At 40.5% G+C, this 19,944-nt stretch overlaps 1 protein-coding gene across 1 annotated transcript in view; it reads left to right on the top strand.

Moving 5' to 3' along the window:
* The window catches only part of LOC128541110 (uncharacterized), a 48,583-nt gene extending 28,839 nt beyond the window's left edge, over nucleotides 1-19,744 (top strand). Inside the window, exons 3-4 of the mRNA XM_053511310.1 lie at nucleotides 15,156-15,212; nucleotides 19,653-19,744. Of these exons, the coding sequence (XP_053367285.1) occupies nucleotides 15,156-15,212; nucleotides 19,653-19,744 (149 nt within the window). The remainder of the gene's footprint in view (nucleotides 1-15,155; nucleotides 15,213-19,652) is intronic.
* Nucleotides 19,745-19,944: the final 200 nt, after the last annotated feature.

Below are 19,944 nucleotides of genomic sequence, written 5' to 3'. Positions count from 1 at the left end.
TAGCTGTGGTCTATTGCAGCACCAAAAAAAAAGGTACACATTTAGTTTAAATTGTTGTATAATTTATTTTAGTTATTAAGTTCATATATTGAGGATATTTACATGAACAGGACAGGACTGCATAGTTAATAACAAACTCCAGTGACCCGTCTGCATCTCAGGAGCATCTCAAGCACTTGCTTTACTATTTCATAGAAATTCAACATCCATGACTCCAGTTTATCTGCTGAACTGACTGAATGTTTCTTGTCTATTTTACTCTCCATATAGACTCTCCATATAGTCCTGATAGAGTTCATTACAGAAGAGCTGATGGAGATGGAAAAGTGAATCTGCAGTAGAGAACATCAGCAGCAGAAGAGACACATGTTTAACAGCAGCGACCCTCAACACACCTGATTAACAGATCAGATAGTTCCATGAGTTTATATCACATGAGTGTATTACATCATCCACCTGTGGCTTTGGAAACTAAGGCTTATAACTGAAATAGATCCAAAATATTAAATTTAGTTATGCATAAAAGACTCTTGTAATTTACATGAAATCAGGAAATTGAAAATATTTTATCAAATTCATACAATATGTGAGTAAACCATTTATAGTTTTATTTCTGATACTCACATGCTTTTGGTTCACTTTCACAACATATACATCATTTAAATCTCTGCACATTGTATATATTCTCTTACATAGTTTTGTACATGTACTAGTCCTGTGTTGTAAATGCTTTCAGAACTGATGGATTTTGTTTAAAGTTTAAATATTTATAAAAACTTTATTATTTTCATTCTTTTGTAACAAATTCCACATAATAAATAAATTCATGTCACATTAGTGATTGTAAACAATTTTCCCATCATTAATCATCTTCATCTGTTGAGTCCCTCTTCCTCTTCCAAAGCCAGATGTCCAGTCCATCTCCCAAAACCTTCCTCCACCTCCCTCAGCCACAATCCTGTCCTTATGTCACCTGATAGAGCTGGATGATTAGTTCATTATCTCTGATTTGCTCTATTTCTACAGTATGAAGCTCTTTTTCCTTAGCATATATTCCTCCTGCATTCTCAGTTTAAACATTTCTCCTTTAATATATTGAAGCTCAGTACTCCAGTCCTAACAACTTCAGGCTCTCTGGTTTGACGCTGAGCTCATGTTACTGCCTGTGTAAAGTTTCCCCTGATCTCCCATCTCTGTGTGGGCTTCATCTGGGTTCTTCAGGTTCTTCTTACTGTCTAAAACATGCAGGTGGATGGACTGGTGGCTCTAAATCTTCTTTAGGTGTTAATGAGTGTGTGAGCATGTCAGGCCAGGCCTCCCAGTCAGGCTGTATACCTGCCTTATTCCCTGTCTTTTTACTATGGACTATGTACCCATCACAACCCTGACCAGAATAATGTTCTTAATGCAAGTGATGTAACAACCAGAGGTTACACTCTACACTAGATCAGTCTGACCTCTGCTGGCATGGAGGACAAATGTCCTTAATCATCACTACATGGATTTAATGTAGTGCACCAGCAACTAATCTCATGAATTAAACATTTGCAGCTTATATAATATGCAATGTAGGGGTCAAAACAAAAAAATTTTGATTTTATAAAAAAATATATATATATGTGTGCAACATGTAAGCCATGTGCAAATGTGTGTACATGTTGGGTGAGGGTTTTTTATTGAGAATAATGAAGAAAACAGATTAGATCATTTAGTTCTGTTAGATGTTCTGGTTAAGAGCCTTTGGGAAGAAGCTTCTCCTCAGTCGTTATTCAGGTTGTGATATTGGCCTTCAGGTAGCAGAAGCACTTTCCTGACTGCAAGAGAGAGAACAGTCCATTGTTGGGTGGCTGAGGTCCTTCACTATCTTGCTGGCCTTGTTCCAGCACCGCTTGCTGTAGATTAAGTGCAGATAAGGGAGCTCGGAGCTGATGAAACACTCAGCTTAACACATCACCCTCTGCAGAGCTCGGCTGACCTACATGATGCTGTTCCCAAACAAGGTTGTGATGTCTAAGTTCCTAAGCACCTTGGAGTCGAGTCTAAAGTCTCTCACACATCTGAGGTAGTAGAGCCACTGACAGCCGTCTTCACCACGGTGTTGATGTGACATGACCATGACAGATCCTGCATGATGTAAACACCAAGGTATTGGAATCTGTCTACTCTATTCACTGGGCTCTCGTTGATGAGGGGGGTGTGGTAGTTCCTCTTCTGTTTTCTACTATCAACCCATTTGTCTTGCTGATGTTCAGGAGGAGGTTGTTCCTCGGACAGCAGTTCTACAGATTTCTGATCTCCTCCAGGTAAGCTGTCTTATTGTTGTCAGTGATCAGGCCCACCACGACAGTGTCGTCAGCAAACTCGATGATGGTGCTGGTGTTTGCAGTGGCCACGCAGTCATATGTGTACAATGATGACAGCAGGGGGCTTCAGTGCTGAGGGCACAAATACTGTAGCATCTGTTGATGATGTCACTCCTCTTCCAGGCTCTGCAGGGGCTTTGAATAGTGCTCCTAACTTTGCACTACCTGTGTGTACTATGGTGGAATTTGAAATGAGTAATAGTTGAAAGTTTATTCGCAATAGAAGATTTTATAATTTATTATTCTTTAGAGTATGAACTTAGTAAAGTTGTCCCACATGGAAAGAACCTATACAGGTATGAGGATATATGCGCATATATGAAACCAATATGCAGTATATATGGGCATATATCCTGACCTATATGGGGATATATGCACATATATGAAGCCTATATGCAGTATATATGCATATATATGATAATATATATGCTGCATATAGGCAAAATTGAGGTGCATATATGTGCATATACAGGCCATATAGGTCTCCTGTATTGCTTCTTTATATGCACATATAAGCCCTATATGTACATACAAGATATGTCTCCTATATAGCTCATGGCAGGATCTGGTCATTTTAGCTCATATCTCACTTTGGCAACTGTTATACATGATGCGCTCATATTTTCTATTATCAAGGCAACTAAGAACTAACTAAATAAGAAACACATTTTAGAATTTCTGTCGCATTATCTGCTAATGACCCGAGGCAGGACACGCCCACACGCCAATCACACGGAAATCAGTCCGGCTAATTTACATACTAGGCCACGCCCCTGGACAAGGAAACTCTTCAGAATGTTCTGGAAAGTGGGAGGAGTTTACATTTACCTCAGAAGAAGACTGTGTGGCCCTGACGACGAACGGGAGCATTTTGAAGAGAGAATCCAGGAGGACACACTGGGTAAGTTATTAAGTTTTATATAACTCTTATTCTGATAATATTAAACTAATATTAGTAAATATTTTCCTCACTTCAGCTAGCTCTTGTCAGCTTGTGTGACACATTGGCTTTCAATGCCATTTACATAGTCTAGGTAAATCATGCTAACATGCTGCCTATGTAGCACAAACATGATATTTCCCGGTAGCTAAGCTAATGCCTTATGGAGTTTACAGATGTTTATAAACGTTTTAATAAATAATCATTTATTATTATTATACTGTCTTATTATTTTTGTCTTTTCTAGATGCTACATTAAAGAAGTGGCCGGCAGCCACCCGAGGGCAGACAGGCACATCTATCAATTCAAAGCTCACGAAGCTGAGAAGGTCCTCAAAATATATATATATTTTCTTTCTGTTGAGTTTTTTTGTCTTATTTTTGTTCTTGTACTATATTTTTGTTCTTTTACTATTTGATTGTTCTTAAAAAAATAAAAAAATTAAATTTCTACATTTTGGGCTTTTATTTATGTTGTCTAACAGCAATGGATTTTTATAATTTTACTAATATTTAGGTAAAAATATAGGTGCATATATATGCACATAGGTACATGTATGCATGTGTATATATAGGTACATATATGCACGTATATATGTACATATAATATAGGAAAACGGCCAATTTTATATATGTCACATATATTAAAAACCTATATCAAACCTATATTAAAACATATATGTTTTACATAGGTTTTTTCCGTGTGGGGTAGAACAGACATCAGAGTCTTTCTCACTTCTGTCTGGTCAGTGATGTTCTGCTAATTTTGTACTTCCCGTGGCTGCACTTCCTGTGACGTGTGAATAGCGTAAAGTGCTTAACATGCAGTGTGTGATCTGTAGAGTGTGTTCATTATGATGAGACACGGTGCAGCAGTTGGTCTTTGTGTGTTTAGCTCTAATTCTTTTTTTGGATTAATGTGTGTGTTTGGGTCCTCAGTAAGAATGCAGGTGTGTTTTCTTCTCCTCCTCATACAGCTTCATGTTACTAAAGGTGAGTCTCTCTCTCTCTCTCTCTCTCTCTCTCTCTCTCTCTTTTTACAGTATTTCAAACAGTATGTAAGGAAACACTTTGTGTAATAACTCTGTAATAATTTCCTATTTACAGTTTGGAAATTTTGCAGCTATATACGTCATATTAGGGAAAAGTAACATGCACACTAAACTGAGTTGTTTTTAATTTTTATTATCAAACTAAATATAAATGTAAACATAAGGCAGTTATCATTACTACGTTTTTATCAAATCTGTTAAACGTTCATTAAATAAGAACTTTGTACCAGAGCTTTATTAATCCCCGTCTATGTCCGGGTTCATGTAGAACGCTGAGTCTCCTTCATCATGATTGGTGTTCTGGTTGTTCCTTCCTCGTCCCCCTACAGTTTCCTTTTGCTCTCTCATTGGTTGTTACTTATGGAGGTTCTTACAGCGTCATACATGTGCTTATACTACAAGATTTAGAGCCAATCATTTTAAAATATGCTTGAAACACTGGGGTGTGTGGTCACAGAATGTGGGGAAGATGTCAGTAAACTGCTTACCCATGTGGTGTGTTCACACTGTCACTTCCTCCAGCAGCAGTTGGCCTCTTTGGTTGCGTGTCACTAAAATAGAAGTGTGTTTATCTGTTCAGAGTGAAATACATGCAGAGTTTTGGTGCTGCAGAGGAACACAAGATAAAAACAGCCTGGCCATTTTGCAGCTAAAGAGATTTTGACATTAGTGAGTTGTGGAGTTACAGGATGGTGAACTGCTCATTAACAGATAATTACCTGGTGTGTTTCTACAGGCTGCAGACTGGAAGGGAACAGACAGGCAGAGCCGATCACTGCATACAAAAGAGACTCAGTACTGCTGCCCTGCTCCTGCACTGACCTCCACACCACACCTGGGACAGTCACATGGGAAAAATACACAAACGAATGGGTAGCGATATCTGTACAGAGTGATCCATACAAAGACAGATTTCAGCTGGTTAATGATCACTCTTCAGGAAATTACTCTCTGCTCATATCACACCTGACTATGAAGGATGGAGGAGGTTACAAGTGTATAATTAATGGGGATGAAAAATATTTCAGACTCACAGTTGAAGGTAAATGACACATTTTTGTTACTATAGTGATAATATTGTGATATATTAATCTGGATGTGATACAGACATTGAACATTTTAGCTTTGCTTTTTATTCTCATTCTTTTTATCCTCATCTCTTTACACTTTTAGCTCCAAATTATATTTTTAATAATTCAAGTTTAAACAATAGTCTATAGAGACTATAGAATCTAATGTATGTCTTTTCGATATATTGTAAAAAAAATCTGTAACATTCTCAGCTCTGAGAATGTGAAGGAGATGCGGGACATAAAGTGCCTCTATAGATCTACTATATTCGGCCCGCGGCGTGTAGACATTTAGGAAGCACCAAGTGTGGAGTAAGACACTCTAGTATAGGGACCAAGAGTGTGTGACAAAAAGAAGAGTGTGTTGCTGTGCTGAAAAGAAAAAAAAATGCATTAAAAAGAAAAAGATAAAGTTGTACTGAAACTGAAAGAAAAAAACATGCTTAAGAAAGTATGTTTACCCTTTAAGATCTGCCCTAGAAGAGCTCCGTCAGGGTATCTTAGTATATTTACAAGCTGTAGTTGTCAGTTTTTTAAGCATTTTAATATGCCCTATATCACTGCAATCCTTACACCCTCACCTTCACAACTATATGTGTTAAAACTGTGATTGATTAAATGTTCAATAAAGAAGATAAAAATGAATTAAAGGTTTTATTTTTTCTTCATATTTTTCTAAATAATATTAAAAAAAAATGAACAAACAGCAAACGATGAAGCGATGAAATAAAAAAGTCCATGTGAAGATATTCTTATAAAAAATGTTCATTATTAAGAGTAAACTAAGAGGAGAGCACACATATACACAACACATGAACAATCAGGAGCAGTGAGTGTTATTGATGGAGCGCTCGTGCCGTTTACTTTTTTTTGTTAGGAAGCTGGGGTCAGAGTGCAGGGTCAGCCAGGATACAGCCTTGGGTTAAGGGCCTTGCTCAAGGGCTCAACAGTGGGAACTTAATGTTGTTGGGGCTCGACCCCCCCCCCCCCCCAACTTTTCAATCAGCAACCCTAACTTTAACATAACTGATTGAGTAACTTGCACACACAACCCAGATTTCAAAAGTATGCACACGTCAAATCTATAGATCATGTGTGAAAGGACGCGCAATGCATTTAGTGTTTTGATTAGAAGCGCATGGTGACATCACACCAAGCATGGTAGTAAATTCACATAAGAGCATCATAACCCAGATCTCTATGGCGTGCACCATGATGATGTCTATGAACATGTATAATCTATAGATCATGTGTGAAGGGAAGAGCAATCATTTTTAGTGTTTTACAGTTTGCAAAGGTGAGTTACAGGGAGAAACTCGTATCACAGGAACAAGTTTGAGTTTTATGTGTATTTTATTTTTTGTTTGTTTTGTGTTAATGTTTTTTAGTTAGGGTTTTATTGTCATTTAATTTTAATATTCAAATGGGATTCCTGACTTTCCCACTGGTTATAAAAAGAAGATAAGAGAAAAGGTGTTTAAAAAAAAAACGAAAAAAAGATAATACTCACAGGTAAATGTATAGAGAAAAAGGTGCTCTGAAAAGAAAAAAGAAAAAAAATTAAAAAACAGTGCACAATCATTTTCGTAGTCTAGCGCTGCACAGTCTTCTTCCTAAGCAACGCTTCCATACACATAAATATGAACTTGGTGGGCCTCTAACTTGCCTAAGCCGCCACATATATGAAAAATGTAGAGGATATTACAAGAAGCATGTACAACAGTGACATATTGTTTAAAAGAGTCACTTGTAAATAACTTTAACTTTTAACATTACTCCACATACATTTTACAAAAATGTATAAAGAATTTAGTGAAATAAAATGAATGATTACTGGCCTCCGAGTGGCGCAGTGGTAAAGTGCTCGCCCTATCATCTGGAGATCGCTGTGTGATGCTGTTACCTCTCACAGCCGGAGGCCTAGAAAGAGCTAATTGGCCGAGCTCATTTAGAGGGGAGGGATGAGAGGTACTTTGTGCTCCCACATTAATCACGGCTCTACAGCTAATCAGGGGCGTCTGTGAGCTCGCACACGCAGAAGGAGCGACTAGCGCTTTCCCCTGAGTGGGTTACTCCGTCCCTAACGGTGCGTGAGCAAGCAGTTCGAAAAAATGCGGTCGGCTGATGTTACGCAGTTCGGAGGAAATATGTGATAATCTTCGGCCCTCCCGGCTGAATAGTAGTAGTAGCCTTAATGTGGGAGCCCCCTAGTGACGGGGAGGAATTGGACACGACTAAATTAAGGAGAAAATCTGGAAAAAATCCCAAAAAAATAAAAATTTTAAAAATTTTAAAAAGAATGATTACTGCACCTCAGATACGAACTTAATTACCCACTGTGTTCCTACGGGCTGCAGACTGGAAGGAAACAGAGATGTAAAACCCATCACTGCATACACAGGAGATTCAGTACTGCTGCCCTGCTCCTGCACTGACCTCCACACCACACCTGGGACATTCACATGGGAGAAATACATAAATGATTGGGTAGAGATATCTCCTGAGAGTGATCAGTACAAAGACAGATTTCAGCTGGTTAATGATCACTCTTCAGGAAATCTCTCTCTGCTCATATCACACCTGACTGTAGAGGATGGAGGAGATTACATGTGTAGTGTTAAAGGTGGTGAAAACAGATATTTCAGACTCACTGTTAAAGGTAAATGACTAATTTTTATACACAATGCTACTTCAGTGATAATCTCATGACAGATTAATCTGATGTTGTAGATCGACCCGATAACAACTCACACCTGATTAACAGACCAGATCGTCACCTACACATTTAATTATCACTTTATTGCTCTATTTCGCCCCCTAGTGTAATAAACATAGTTATTTTTCTGATCTTTCCACTCAGTTATAGTCCTCAATATGATTTAAACACTGATTATAAATTCATTTGATTGAACATAATTTACATTTAATCTGTACCAGTCTCAGTGTGTGTAGTGTGTGTAGGCCTGTGTGTGTTGTATTGTATGTGGTGTGTGTGGATTGTAGCCAGTAAGAGTCATTCCCTAACCAGACTCTCTTTTTTCTTACTCTTGAAATTAAAGTGACACAAAAGCAGGTTATTTCACAAACTCTTCTGTCCTAGAGACTTTTCTGTAAACTCCTTCCATAAATGTTATATAAAATATCTTATGTATCGACTTTATATATACAGTGGAACCTCAGATTGCGAGTGTTCCTTAAGGCGAGCAAAATTCTTTTATTAAGTTTAACTTGAAAAACGAGAGTGTCTTCATTTATGAGTACCAAGCATCTTCGAGTATCATGTATCATGTTTGTGCTCCTTGTTTTGACACCAAGTGTCACATGATCACCACTGTGGATTTACACACTCCATTTTGCGCTGCAGATTTGTGGGTAATCGTCTCCCCTGCTCAGTCTTAGTGCGTCTCTCACTCATATAGTCAACATCCGTGTGCGCGTGTACTGTTTACTATAACACTGTGACCACGTGTGTGCCTGTCAATCATCTGTTATTTAGTATGTGTGTGTGTGTGTGTGTGTGTGTCGTCCTTTCACACACATGTTCATTATAACACACGTGTACACGCGCTTAAAGCAAAAGCAAGTCTCATTAGAGACACACACACACACACACACATAGACATCACATGCGCACACAAACACTAAAGAAAACCTTTGTGCGTCTGGATTTATTTTGACTTTTTTCAAGGTAAAATTATGGTTAATTTGTTTTATTTCTACGTTATATTTTGTATAAATTATACTTTGGGTTGTAGAACACGTAATTTGAGTTTTATGCCTTATGGGAAAAATTTGCTTGATATACGAGAACACTTCCGGAAATTAAATTCCGGAGTGAATTTTGCTCACAATCCAAGGTTCCACTGTACTTGGTTTTAACATGTTTATTTTATGGCTTATGTAGGAGAGTGAACTCTGCTGGCAGAGCAGAGTAATGTCTTCATGAACAGGGCCGTTAAGCCCTCCTGAGACTCTGGGCCAGAAAAGTGTAGTGACAAAAGAGCTTAAAAGATAAAAGATAATGAGTTTAAAAATGATGCTGTGTTTCATTTTTCCAATTTTCCTTCATCTCTCTCTCTCTCTCTGTTTATTGCTCTAAATGCCCATCTTAGTATTCAGATTTAAATTTAGTTTATACATTTCACAGCTAAATATTTGTTGTACTAACTTTTTAATTTTAAAGATGCTTGAAACACTGGGGTGTGTACACTGGTCACAGAATGTGGGGATGATGTCACTAAACTGCTTACCCATGTGGTGTGTTCACACTGTCACTTCCTCCAGCAGCAGTTGGTCCCTTTGGTTGCGTGTCACTAAAATAGAAGTGTGTTTATCTGTTCAGAGTGAAATACATGCAGAGTTTCAGTCCTGCAGAGGAACACAAGATAAAAACAGACTAGACATGTTCTATCTCCTGTTATATTGTAGTAAAATTCCTGCAAAACCTTCATAAGATTTGTTTTCATTTAAAAGAACATGTGAGCATTGTGTAGTTGTGTTCTGTGGATTAACACTTGACCATGAGTGTGACAAATGATGAGAGACATTTACATTCCAAATGACACTCAATAATCTCTTTCACTCGTGTAAATTAAATAAAATACTAGATTTGTCTGTTGTTAACGTCTGTGTCACAAGCCTTTAAATACTTGTGCTTGTTTCTGTTGAAACGTTCTTTGAGGAAACCACAGAGCTATAACTGTGTGCTGTGCTCTCACCACCACAGTGCAAAATTGTTTCACAGTTTTTTGTCCATAATGCAGTGTGTTGCACTGTTGGAAGTGTTTAAATTAGTGTTTATTTATCCTCAGGTTGCCCTACAATTATTTTTTCATCATTGCACTTCTTTTAGTCCAAACACTTTGACATTTAATGCAGATCATGAATTGGATGGATTGTCCTGTAAAGGCCGATGGTTTTCCCAAAATTTCATTCATTTTTCCTGATTTAGGCCTATATGCCCATATCAGCATCAATTGTTCATGCAACCCACAAAACATTTAGCAAAACATACAACTAGGTCTCCTGAACACTGTGAAAAAGAGTCGACCTCAGCGAAAATCACCCTATTTTTGAGTTTTAAAAGACACAAAGGTCAGCTGTTCTGGAACAGTTCTTTCAATGCAAAATCCATCAAGCACCATGATTAAATTGGCTCTCATAAAGACCATCCCAGAAAAGCAAGACCAAAACTTACCTCTGCTGAAGAGAAGAAGTTCATTTAGAATTACCAGACTCAACAATTTACAATATCTCACATAAGAGTCATTATGAAGGTGTTACAGAGCATAAGTAGCAGATACATTCTACAATGGGAGCATATGTTGTCTGCATTGATGGTGCCTTTCCAGACATGCAAGCTGCCCATGCCACACGCACTCATGCAACCCCATACTATCAGAGATGCAGGCTTCTGAACTGAGCGTTGATACAGTAACAACTTGGGTTGTCCTTGTCCTCTTTAGTCCGGATGACGTAGCGTCCCAGATTTCCAAAAAGAACTTAGAATCGTGACTCGTCTGACCACAGAACAGTCTTCTATTTTGCCACACTCCATTTTAAATGATCCCTGGCCCAGTGAAAAAGCCTGAGTTCGTCGATCTTGCTTAGAAATGTCTTCTTCTTTGCACTGTAGAGTTTCAGCTGGCAACGGCGGATGGCACGGTGGATTGTGTTCACTGACAATGGTTTCTGGAGGTATTCCTGAGCCCATTCTGTGATTTCCTTTACAGTAGCAATCCTGTTTATAGTGCAGTGTCGTTTAAGGGCTCGGAGATCACGGGCATCCAGTATGGTTTTACGCCCTTGACCCTTATGCACAGAGATTGTTCCAGATTCTCTGAATCTTTGGATGATGTTATGCACAGTTGATGATAACTGCAAAGTCTTTGCAATTTTTCGCTGGGTGACACCTTTCTGCCAACATTGTGGGAATTAGTGATCCTCTACCCATCTTGGCTTCTGAGAGACACTGCCACTCTGAGAAGCTCTTTTTATACCCAATCATGTTGCCAATTGACCTAATTAGTGTTAATTGGTCGTCCAGCTCCTTGTTATGTTCAAATTTACTTTTTCCAGCCTCTTATTGCTACTTGCCCCAACTTTTTTGGGATCTGTTGACACCATGGAATTTTTAATCAATATATTTTTTTCCTTAAAATGATACATTTTCTCAGTTTAAACTTTTGTTTTGGGATTTATGTTCTATTCTGAATAAAATATTAGAAGTTGGCACCTCCACATCATTGCATTCAGTTTTTATTCACGATTTGTATAGTGTCCCAACGTTTTTGGAATCCGGTTTGTAAATATAAATGTAAACATAAGGCAGTTATCATTACTACTTTTTTATCAAATCTGTTAAACGTTCATTAAATAAGAACTTTGTGCCAGAGCTTTATTAATCCCCGTCTATGTCCTGGGTTCATGTAAAACGCTAAGTCTCCTTCATCATGATTGGTGTTCTGGTTGTTCCTGCCTCGTCCCCCTACAGTTTCCTCTTGCTCTCTCATTGGCTGTTACTCAGTGAGGTTCTTACAGCGTCCTACATGTGCTTATACTACAAGATTTAGAGCCAATCATTTTAAAGATGCTTGAAACACTGGGGTGTGTACACTGGTTACAGAATGTGGGGATGATGTCACTAAACTGCTTACCCATGTGGTGTGTTCACACTGTCACTTCCTCCAGCAGCAGTTGGCCTCTTTGGTTGCGTGTCACTAAAATAGAAGTGTGTTTATCTGTTCAGAGTGAAATACATGCAGAGTTTCAGTCCTGCAGAGGAACACAAGATAAAAACAGCCTGGCTATTTTGCAGCTAGAGAGAACTTGACATTAGTGAGTTGTGGAATTACAGGATGTGTGTAATTGTGTAGAGCTACTGCAGGTGTTGAACTGCTCATTAACAGATAATTACCTGGTGTGTTTCTACAGGCTGCAGACTGGAAGGGAACGGACAGACAGAACAGATCACTGCATACACAGGAGACTCAGTACTGCTGTCCTGCTCCTGCACTGACCTCCACACCACACCTGGGACAGTCACATGGGAAAAATACACAAACGAATGGGTAGCGATATCCGTACAGAGTGATCCATACAAAGACAGATTTCAGCTGGTTAATGATCACTCTTCAGGAAATCTCTCTCTGCTCATATCACACCTGACTATGAAGGATGGAGGAGGTTACAAGTGTATCATTAATGGGGATGAAAAATATTTCAGACTCACAGTTGAAGGTAAATGACACATTTTTGTTACTATAGTGATAATATTGTGATATATTAATCTGGATGTGATACAGACATTGAACATTTTAGCTTTGCTTTTTATTCTCATTCTTTTTATCCTCATCCCTTTACACTTTTAGCTCCAAATTATATTTTTAATAATTCAAGTTTAAACAATAGTCTATAGAGACTATAGAATCTAATGTATGTCTTTTCGATATATTGTAAAAAAAATCTGTAACATTCTCAGCTCTGAGAATGTGAAGGAGATGCGGGACATAAAGTGCCTCTATAGATCTACTATATTCGGCCCGCGGCGTGTAGACATTTAGGAAGCACCAAGTGTGGAGTAAGACACTCTAGTATAGGGACCAAGAGTGTGTGACAAAAAGAAGAGTGTGTTGCTGTGCTGAAAAGAAAAAAAAATGCATTAAAAAGAAAAAGATAAAGTTGTACTGAAACTGAAAGAAAAAAACATGCTTAAGAAAGTATGTTTACCCTTTAAGATCTGCCCTAGAAGAGCTCCGTCAGGGTATCTTAGTATATTTACAAGCTGTAGTTGTCAGTTTTTTAAGCATTTTAATATGCCCTATATCACTGCAATCCTTACACCCTCACCTTCACAACTATATGTGTTAAAACTGTGATTGATTAAATGTTCAATAAAGAAGATAAAAATGAATTAAAGGTTTTATTTTTTCTTCATATTTTTCTAAATAATATTAAAAAAAAATGAACAAACAGCAAACGATGAAGCGATGAAATAAAAAAGTCCATGTAAAGATATTCTTATAAAAATGTTCATTATTAAGAGTAAACTAAGAGGAGAGCACACATATACACAACACATGAACAATCAGGAGCAGTGAGTGTTATTGATGGAGCGCTCGTGCCGTTTACTTTTTTTTGTTAGGAAGCTGGGGTCAGAGTGCAGAGTCAGCCAAGATACAGCCTTGGGTTAAGGGCCTTGCTCAAGGGCTCAACAGTGGGAACTTAATGTTGTTGGGGCTCGACCCCCCCCCCCCAACTTTTCAATCAGCAACCCTAACTTTAACATAACTGATTGAGTAACTTGCACACACAACCCAGATTTTAAAAGTATGCACACGTCAAATCTATAGATCATGTGTGAAAGGACGCGCAATGCATTTAGTGTTTTGATTAGAAGCGCATGGTGACATCACAGCAAGCATGGTAGTAAACTCACATAAGAGCACCATAACCCAGATCTCTATGGCGTGCACCATGATGATGTCTATGAACATGTATAATCTATAGATCATGTGTGAAGGGAAGAGCAATCATTTCCATAGTCTAGCGCTGCACAGTCTCCCTCCTAAGCAATGCTTCCATACACAAAAATATGAACTTGGTGAGCATCTAACATGCCTAAGCCGCCACATATAAAATAGCCTATATGAAAAATGTAGAAGATATTACAAGAACTCGTACAACAGTGACATATTGTTTAAAAGAGTTACTTGTAAATAACTTTAACTTTTAACATTACTCCAGATACGTTTTACAGAAATGTATAAAGAATTTAGTGAAATAAAATGAATGATTACTGGCCTCTGAGTGGCGCAGTGGTAAAGTGCTCTCCCTATTATTCGGAGATCACTGTGTGATCCTTAATGTGGGAGCCCCCTAGTGACGGGGAGGAATTGGCCACGACTAAATTAGGGAGAAAATCAGGAAAAAATCCTAAAAAATAATAAAAAAAGAATTAAAAAAAGAATGATAACTGCACCTAAGATACAGACTTAATTACCTGCTGTGTTCCTACCGGCTGCAGACTGGAAGGAAACAGAGATGTAAAATCCATCACTGCATACACAGGAGACTCAGTACTGCTGCCCTGCTCCTGCACTGACCTCCACACCACACCTGGGACATTCACATGGGAGAAACACATAACAAATCAATATGTCGAGATATCTCCTGAGAGTGATCAGTACAAAGACAGATTTCAGCTGGTTAATGATCACTCTTCAGGAAATCTCTCTCTTCTCATATCACACCTGACTGTAGAGGATGGAGGAGATTACAGGTGTAATGTTAAAGACGTCGAAAACAGATATTTCAGACTCACTGTTGAAGGTAAATGACTCATTTTTATACACAATGCTACTTCAGTGATAATCTCATGACAGATTAATCTGATGTTGTAGCCGCAATTCCACATCAGCAACTATGACTTTAAAGACATAACGCTCCAGTCAGAGTGAAAGGTAAACTGATGTTTTAAAGCATATGAAGCATCTGGCTAACTGAAGTGTCTAGCCAAGGACATGGCCTATTCTTGATAATTATATAGGCTACTTATGTAGAGTAAAATGCTACTGAGAATATTTATCGAATTCTGCTAACAAAAAATTAAAAACGAATGTAAACATAAAATTAGAAGTTTCTGTGTCATCTTCTGACCCTCGTCAGTGTTTATGTTTACAGATAATCTTAGTGTGTGTTCATTCAGAATTTTATTGGTTAATCTTTGCAGAGGCCACAAGAAGACCTTCAACACCCAGACCAAAGACCAAACCCACTTCCACAGCAGGTACTACACACCACTGTAACACACAGTCAGGATAATTACAGATCTGGCCTTTAAAAACGCATGTTTTCGGAAAAGGGATCCCACGACTTGCCGCGAGTGCGCGCGGCAAGCTGTGAAAATGCCCTTCAATACCTGTAGGGGGCAGTCGTGTTTCAGTCTAAAGTATTGTGTGTCTACTGAAGCAGAAAAATGTTATGTCTCTTAGGCACCCATTGACAGCAAGCGACAGAGCTCATAAACATGTCAAGCTCAAACTGTTATGTATTTATTCATCATTTTCATTTAGAATTATTATCATTAGTAGTAGTAGTTCTCCGAATTTATTATTATTATTATTGTAACGCACCCGCGCGTGTGCAAAAGGACTACAAAGACGTATGACGTTAGCCTATATTTATGCGCTATAAACGCAGGCGGGTACTGGTGGCTCAGTAGTAGGTGATTCGCCCGCCATGCGGGCGACCCCGGTTCGATTCCCAGCCAGTGCTCAAAATTCTGGTTCTATTCGCTAAAATACCATGATATAGACATTACATTATCAAGTTATGCTTCAGTACTAAATGCATGTTTGAAAAACATTAGCACTCACCTCACAGTTGCTATAATTTAATGATTATCATAAGCAAAAAGTGTAAAACAAAGGATTCACATTTATTACATTTTCACCCAGAGCGGGATTCGAACCGGGGTCTAGACGATTTTATAGGATATACGGATATTATACAGATATTATTTAAGCAACGCCACACCACGTGGAAAGCGGCAAAAATGCTTCAATTTCATTGGCTGTCACTGAGTGTCAGCTATTCACGACTGGCCCTCGCGGAACACAGAAACCTCGGGCTTCGACTGCGCTTTCTCCATTCGTTATTACAGGGGCGGACTGGGACCAAAAAGTGTCCCTGGACTTCCTGGCCCACAGCAGCCCACACCATAATACATTGGCTCATTAATGTAGAGATACATTTTTAACACCAGTTACTAGTATAAAAATATAAACACAATACAGAAATCAATGCTATTTAAACATGTTATTTGAAGTATCACTGAACATATATTGGGTCAAAGAAACGAAAAAAAAAGAACATCAAGACAAACAACATATAAATCTATAAAGACAATATTTTAAAAGAAATGGCAATAAAACTGAACAGGTAAGCTGAAATAAAATCAGTAGCAGCGGTAGCTCACGCTAGTAAACTAGTTACTTATTTTAATTATTAGGGTAGTCAATATTAACACGAAATAATACTGAGAAACATTATTTCAATTAATATTGACCACCATCATAATTACTAGCACAAGTTAATGCTGCTACTAATTTTATTCTGTTTGATTGCCATTCTTTTTACTTGGCTCTGGTAGATCAGGGAACCCGTGTTGGTCATCATCAGCATGTATTATGATGTGGGATGTGGTGCGCTGCTGGATCCAGCCTCACTGTCCCTGACCTGTTATACGCAGAATCTGTTCATTTGAAGCATTTCACAGCATTTACCTCTAAAGCTTTTTCTTATTTTCGCGTAACCTTTTCTTCTTCCTCCTTTTCATTCATGGAAATTATTATTAATTTGCTCAGAAAATTCGCTGCATCGAGAAAGGATCAATATCCAAAATGTTTAAGATGCCCACATGTGTGGACAAAGAATACAAGAGTGTATAATCTTTAATAAAGTTAATCTATTACAATGTTGTTTTCAATGCTAACGCAAACATGATTTTGTTTTAGTCTATTCATTGAATACAACGCGACAGCACGCTCCGAGGTGAACGCTCACCCACAGTTACTGTAATCCCCCATCTCACCTTTACAACAGGTGTGAAGTCATCAAACCGGTTTCGCTGCTGGGGAATTCACAGAATTGGGGGTTTTAAAACAAATTAACAAGACCGAGCAGACTTCAGACAGGGGGTTTGGTTGGTTAGAAGTGCCGCTGATGGGGGGGTGGGGGGATGGGGGGGTATGGGAGTCTCGCCCGGGGAGCAATTCAGCGCAAAACCGCCACTGCCTCCACCACATCACATACTTCCCTGATCTCGGACTAAACTCCGCGCTTTGCTTTTATAATGTGGAGCAAGCCCGAGATCATATTAACGTAGCATTCATCATTCAAAGTTATTCATATCAGTGTATAGTAAGTGTGATTTGAAAAGTGCTATAACTCCACCTGCCACAGTTTTAGCCCAGTGGAACAATCTGACTACACGTGAAGTGCCATGAAAAAGTATTTGCCCCTTCCTATTTTTTTTCTTTGCATATTTGTTACACTTGTATAGGTGGATTTTCACCTGAACACTTTAGGTGAGAAGGTATAGGTTAATATGTATAGGTGAGAACAGCTGATTCACACTTGGGGAGAGTGAATAATTTGCATTTGAATGTTGTCTGGCATTGTAAGCACACGCAGTGACACTAAAAGAACAATAGGGGCGACGCTCGGCGGCGGCTGAGGAGCTGGGGCGACGCTCGGCGGCGGCTGAGGAGCTGGGGCGACGCTCGGCGGCGGCTGAGGAGCTGGGGCGACGCTCGGCGGCGGCTGAGGAGCTGGAGCGACGCTCGCTGTGCTGGGCGGCGGCGGAGCTGGAGCGACGCTCGCTGTGCTGGGCGGCGGCGGAGCTGGAGCGACGCTCGCTGTGCTGGGCGGCGGCGGAGCTGGAGCGACGCTCGCTGTGCTGGGCGGCGGCGGAGCTGGAGCGACGCTCGCTGTGCTGGGCGGCGGCGGAGCTGGAGCGACGCTCGCTGTGCTGGGCGGCGGCGGCGGCGGAGCTGGAGCGACGCTCGCTGAGCTGGGCGGCGGCGGCGGCGAAGCTGGAGCGACGCTCGCTGAGCTGGGCGGCGGCGGCGGAGCTGGAGCGACGCTCGCTGAGCTGGGCGGCGGCGGCAAAGCTGGAGCGACGTCCTCAAATCCAGATGGCGGAGGAAGCAGCAGGCCGGCCTGGAAGTCTGGCTGAGGAGCCGGAGCGTCGATCGCTGTCTCCATCGGCGGCTGCTGAGCTGGCGCGATGTCCTCAAAGCCGGGAGGCGGAGGAAGCAGCAGGCCGTCCTCGCAGCCCGGCTGAAGCGCTGGCTCGCTGTTCATGCAGCTTGGAGGCGGCAGATCGGCAGCGCCGCACACGACGCTTGGCGGCTGTGGAGCGGGAGCGACGTTTCCCCTGTCTGGCAGAGGCGGCGGCTGAGGAGTAGACGTGTCTGGCAGCCGCGGCACGTAGACCTCCGCGTTGACTACAGTCGGGAGCGGGAGGAGGAGCGCGTCGTCCAGATTAGAGAGAGGGAGAGTGTCCGGAGCTACATCGTAGTTCTCTCGAACCTGGACGAGCAGCTCTTGGAGTAGCGCCACCTGCTCCCGCAGGTCGGAAATGCGCTCTCTGTTCAGCTGTGCCAACAACGTGTAGTCCGCCTCCGTTAAGTCCTCGTCACCGTTCTGCCAGGCCTCCTCGGCCCGTGCTTCTTGGCTGGTGGTTGGGACCGTGTATCTCCCCTCTGTCTCACCCTTGAACAGCGTCCGCCGAATGGCGAGCCTGCAGCCTTCCCAGCTGCGCCGCGCTCTTCTCTCTCGCTGCTCTTCGCTGTCTTCCAGCCAGTCCGCCGGTTCGATCAGCCTGCAGCCTTTCCAGCTCTGCAAGAGCTCTCTCTCCCCTTGCTCCTCGCTGTCCTCCAGCCATTCCGCCAGCTCGGGGAAGATGGTGATAGCGCCCCCCCAAAAAACGTCTGGGGGAGCGACCTCCGCTATGCCACTACGACGGTCTAGCTTTCTGTCATGTTTCTTCTGTCGGCGTTTGTGCGGTCCTGGCATAATTTGCAGGAGGCGAGCTGGCGGTTTAGTAAATGCTTTTTATTCAGTAAGCACATAAAATAAACACCAACATAAAACTTTACCAAAGGACAACAAAAGCTAGACGCCTGACTGTGCTCCAGTCAGGCTCTTTATAATCAACTTAATTACCTTACCTCGGTTCAGGTGAACTCCCACGTCACCTGACCGAGGTGCAGTCTGGGACATGCAGTCCAACTTAAACATAATACCAAAATAAAACAAACAAACCCAGGCGCTTTGGCGCCCTCTAGGGGTTAACCGTTACATACACCCATTTATCATGAAAGATCTGTTGTAAAGCAAAATAAAATTCATGTTTGCTTCAGCATTGGGAACAATATTGTTTTAGACTAAGTAATTATACACAATTCTTCGTTGTACAGTACTTGGTCCGGCATTTAAATAAAGTCCTTCCATGCGCCATCTGGCGGATATTCAGTGAAGCACAGCACATTTATTTAAATTCCCGAATGTTGCTTACGGCAAGTCGCGGCGCTAAATTGAGGCATCCTGCGGGAAAACACGCGCAGTCTTAATGGCCACATCTGTAGTGCAGGTTAATGCATCAGCTTGGAGCCAAACTCAAACACAACACTCACACACTACATTTACCTGTTTCTTCTAGTTCTTGTAGACGTCACACCTACAAAACCAACCCTGGTGGTCAAGGACAAAATGACCACAAACTCTGAAACATCTGGAAAAGGTAACGATTAATTCACTGCGTTAACGTCATTAACACTTTTAGTGATTCATATTTGTTGTTAACATTTCCAATACAGGAAAAGAAAATTCAAAAAAAAAAAAAAAAACTACACTTTTTAAACTGTTTACAATCATCCAGATTTTAAGAAAGTAAAACCAGCTATATAACATTACTAAGTATAAACAGCATAAAATATATTTCATTAAAATTG

The sequence above is a fragment of the Clarias gariepinus genome, chromosome 2 (assembly GCF_024256425.1).
Source record: "Clarias gariepinus isolate MV-2021 ecotype Netherlands chromosome 2, CGAR_prim_01v2, whole genome shotgun sequence".
NCBI classification, from domain to species: Eukaryota; Metazoa; Chordata; class Actinopteri; order Siluriformes; family Clariidae; genus Clarias; species Clarias gariepinus.
This window is presented reverse-complemented; position numbering and strand designations above follow the sequence as displayed.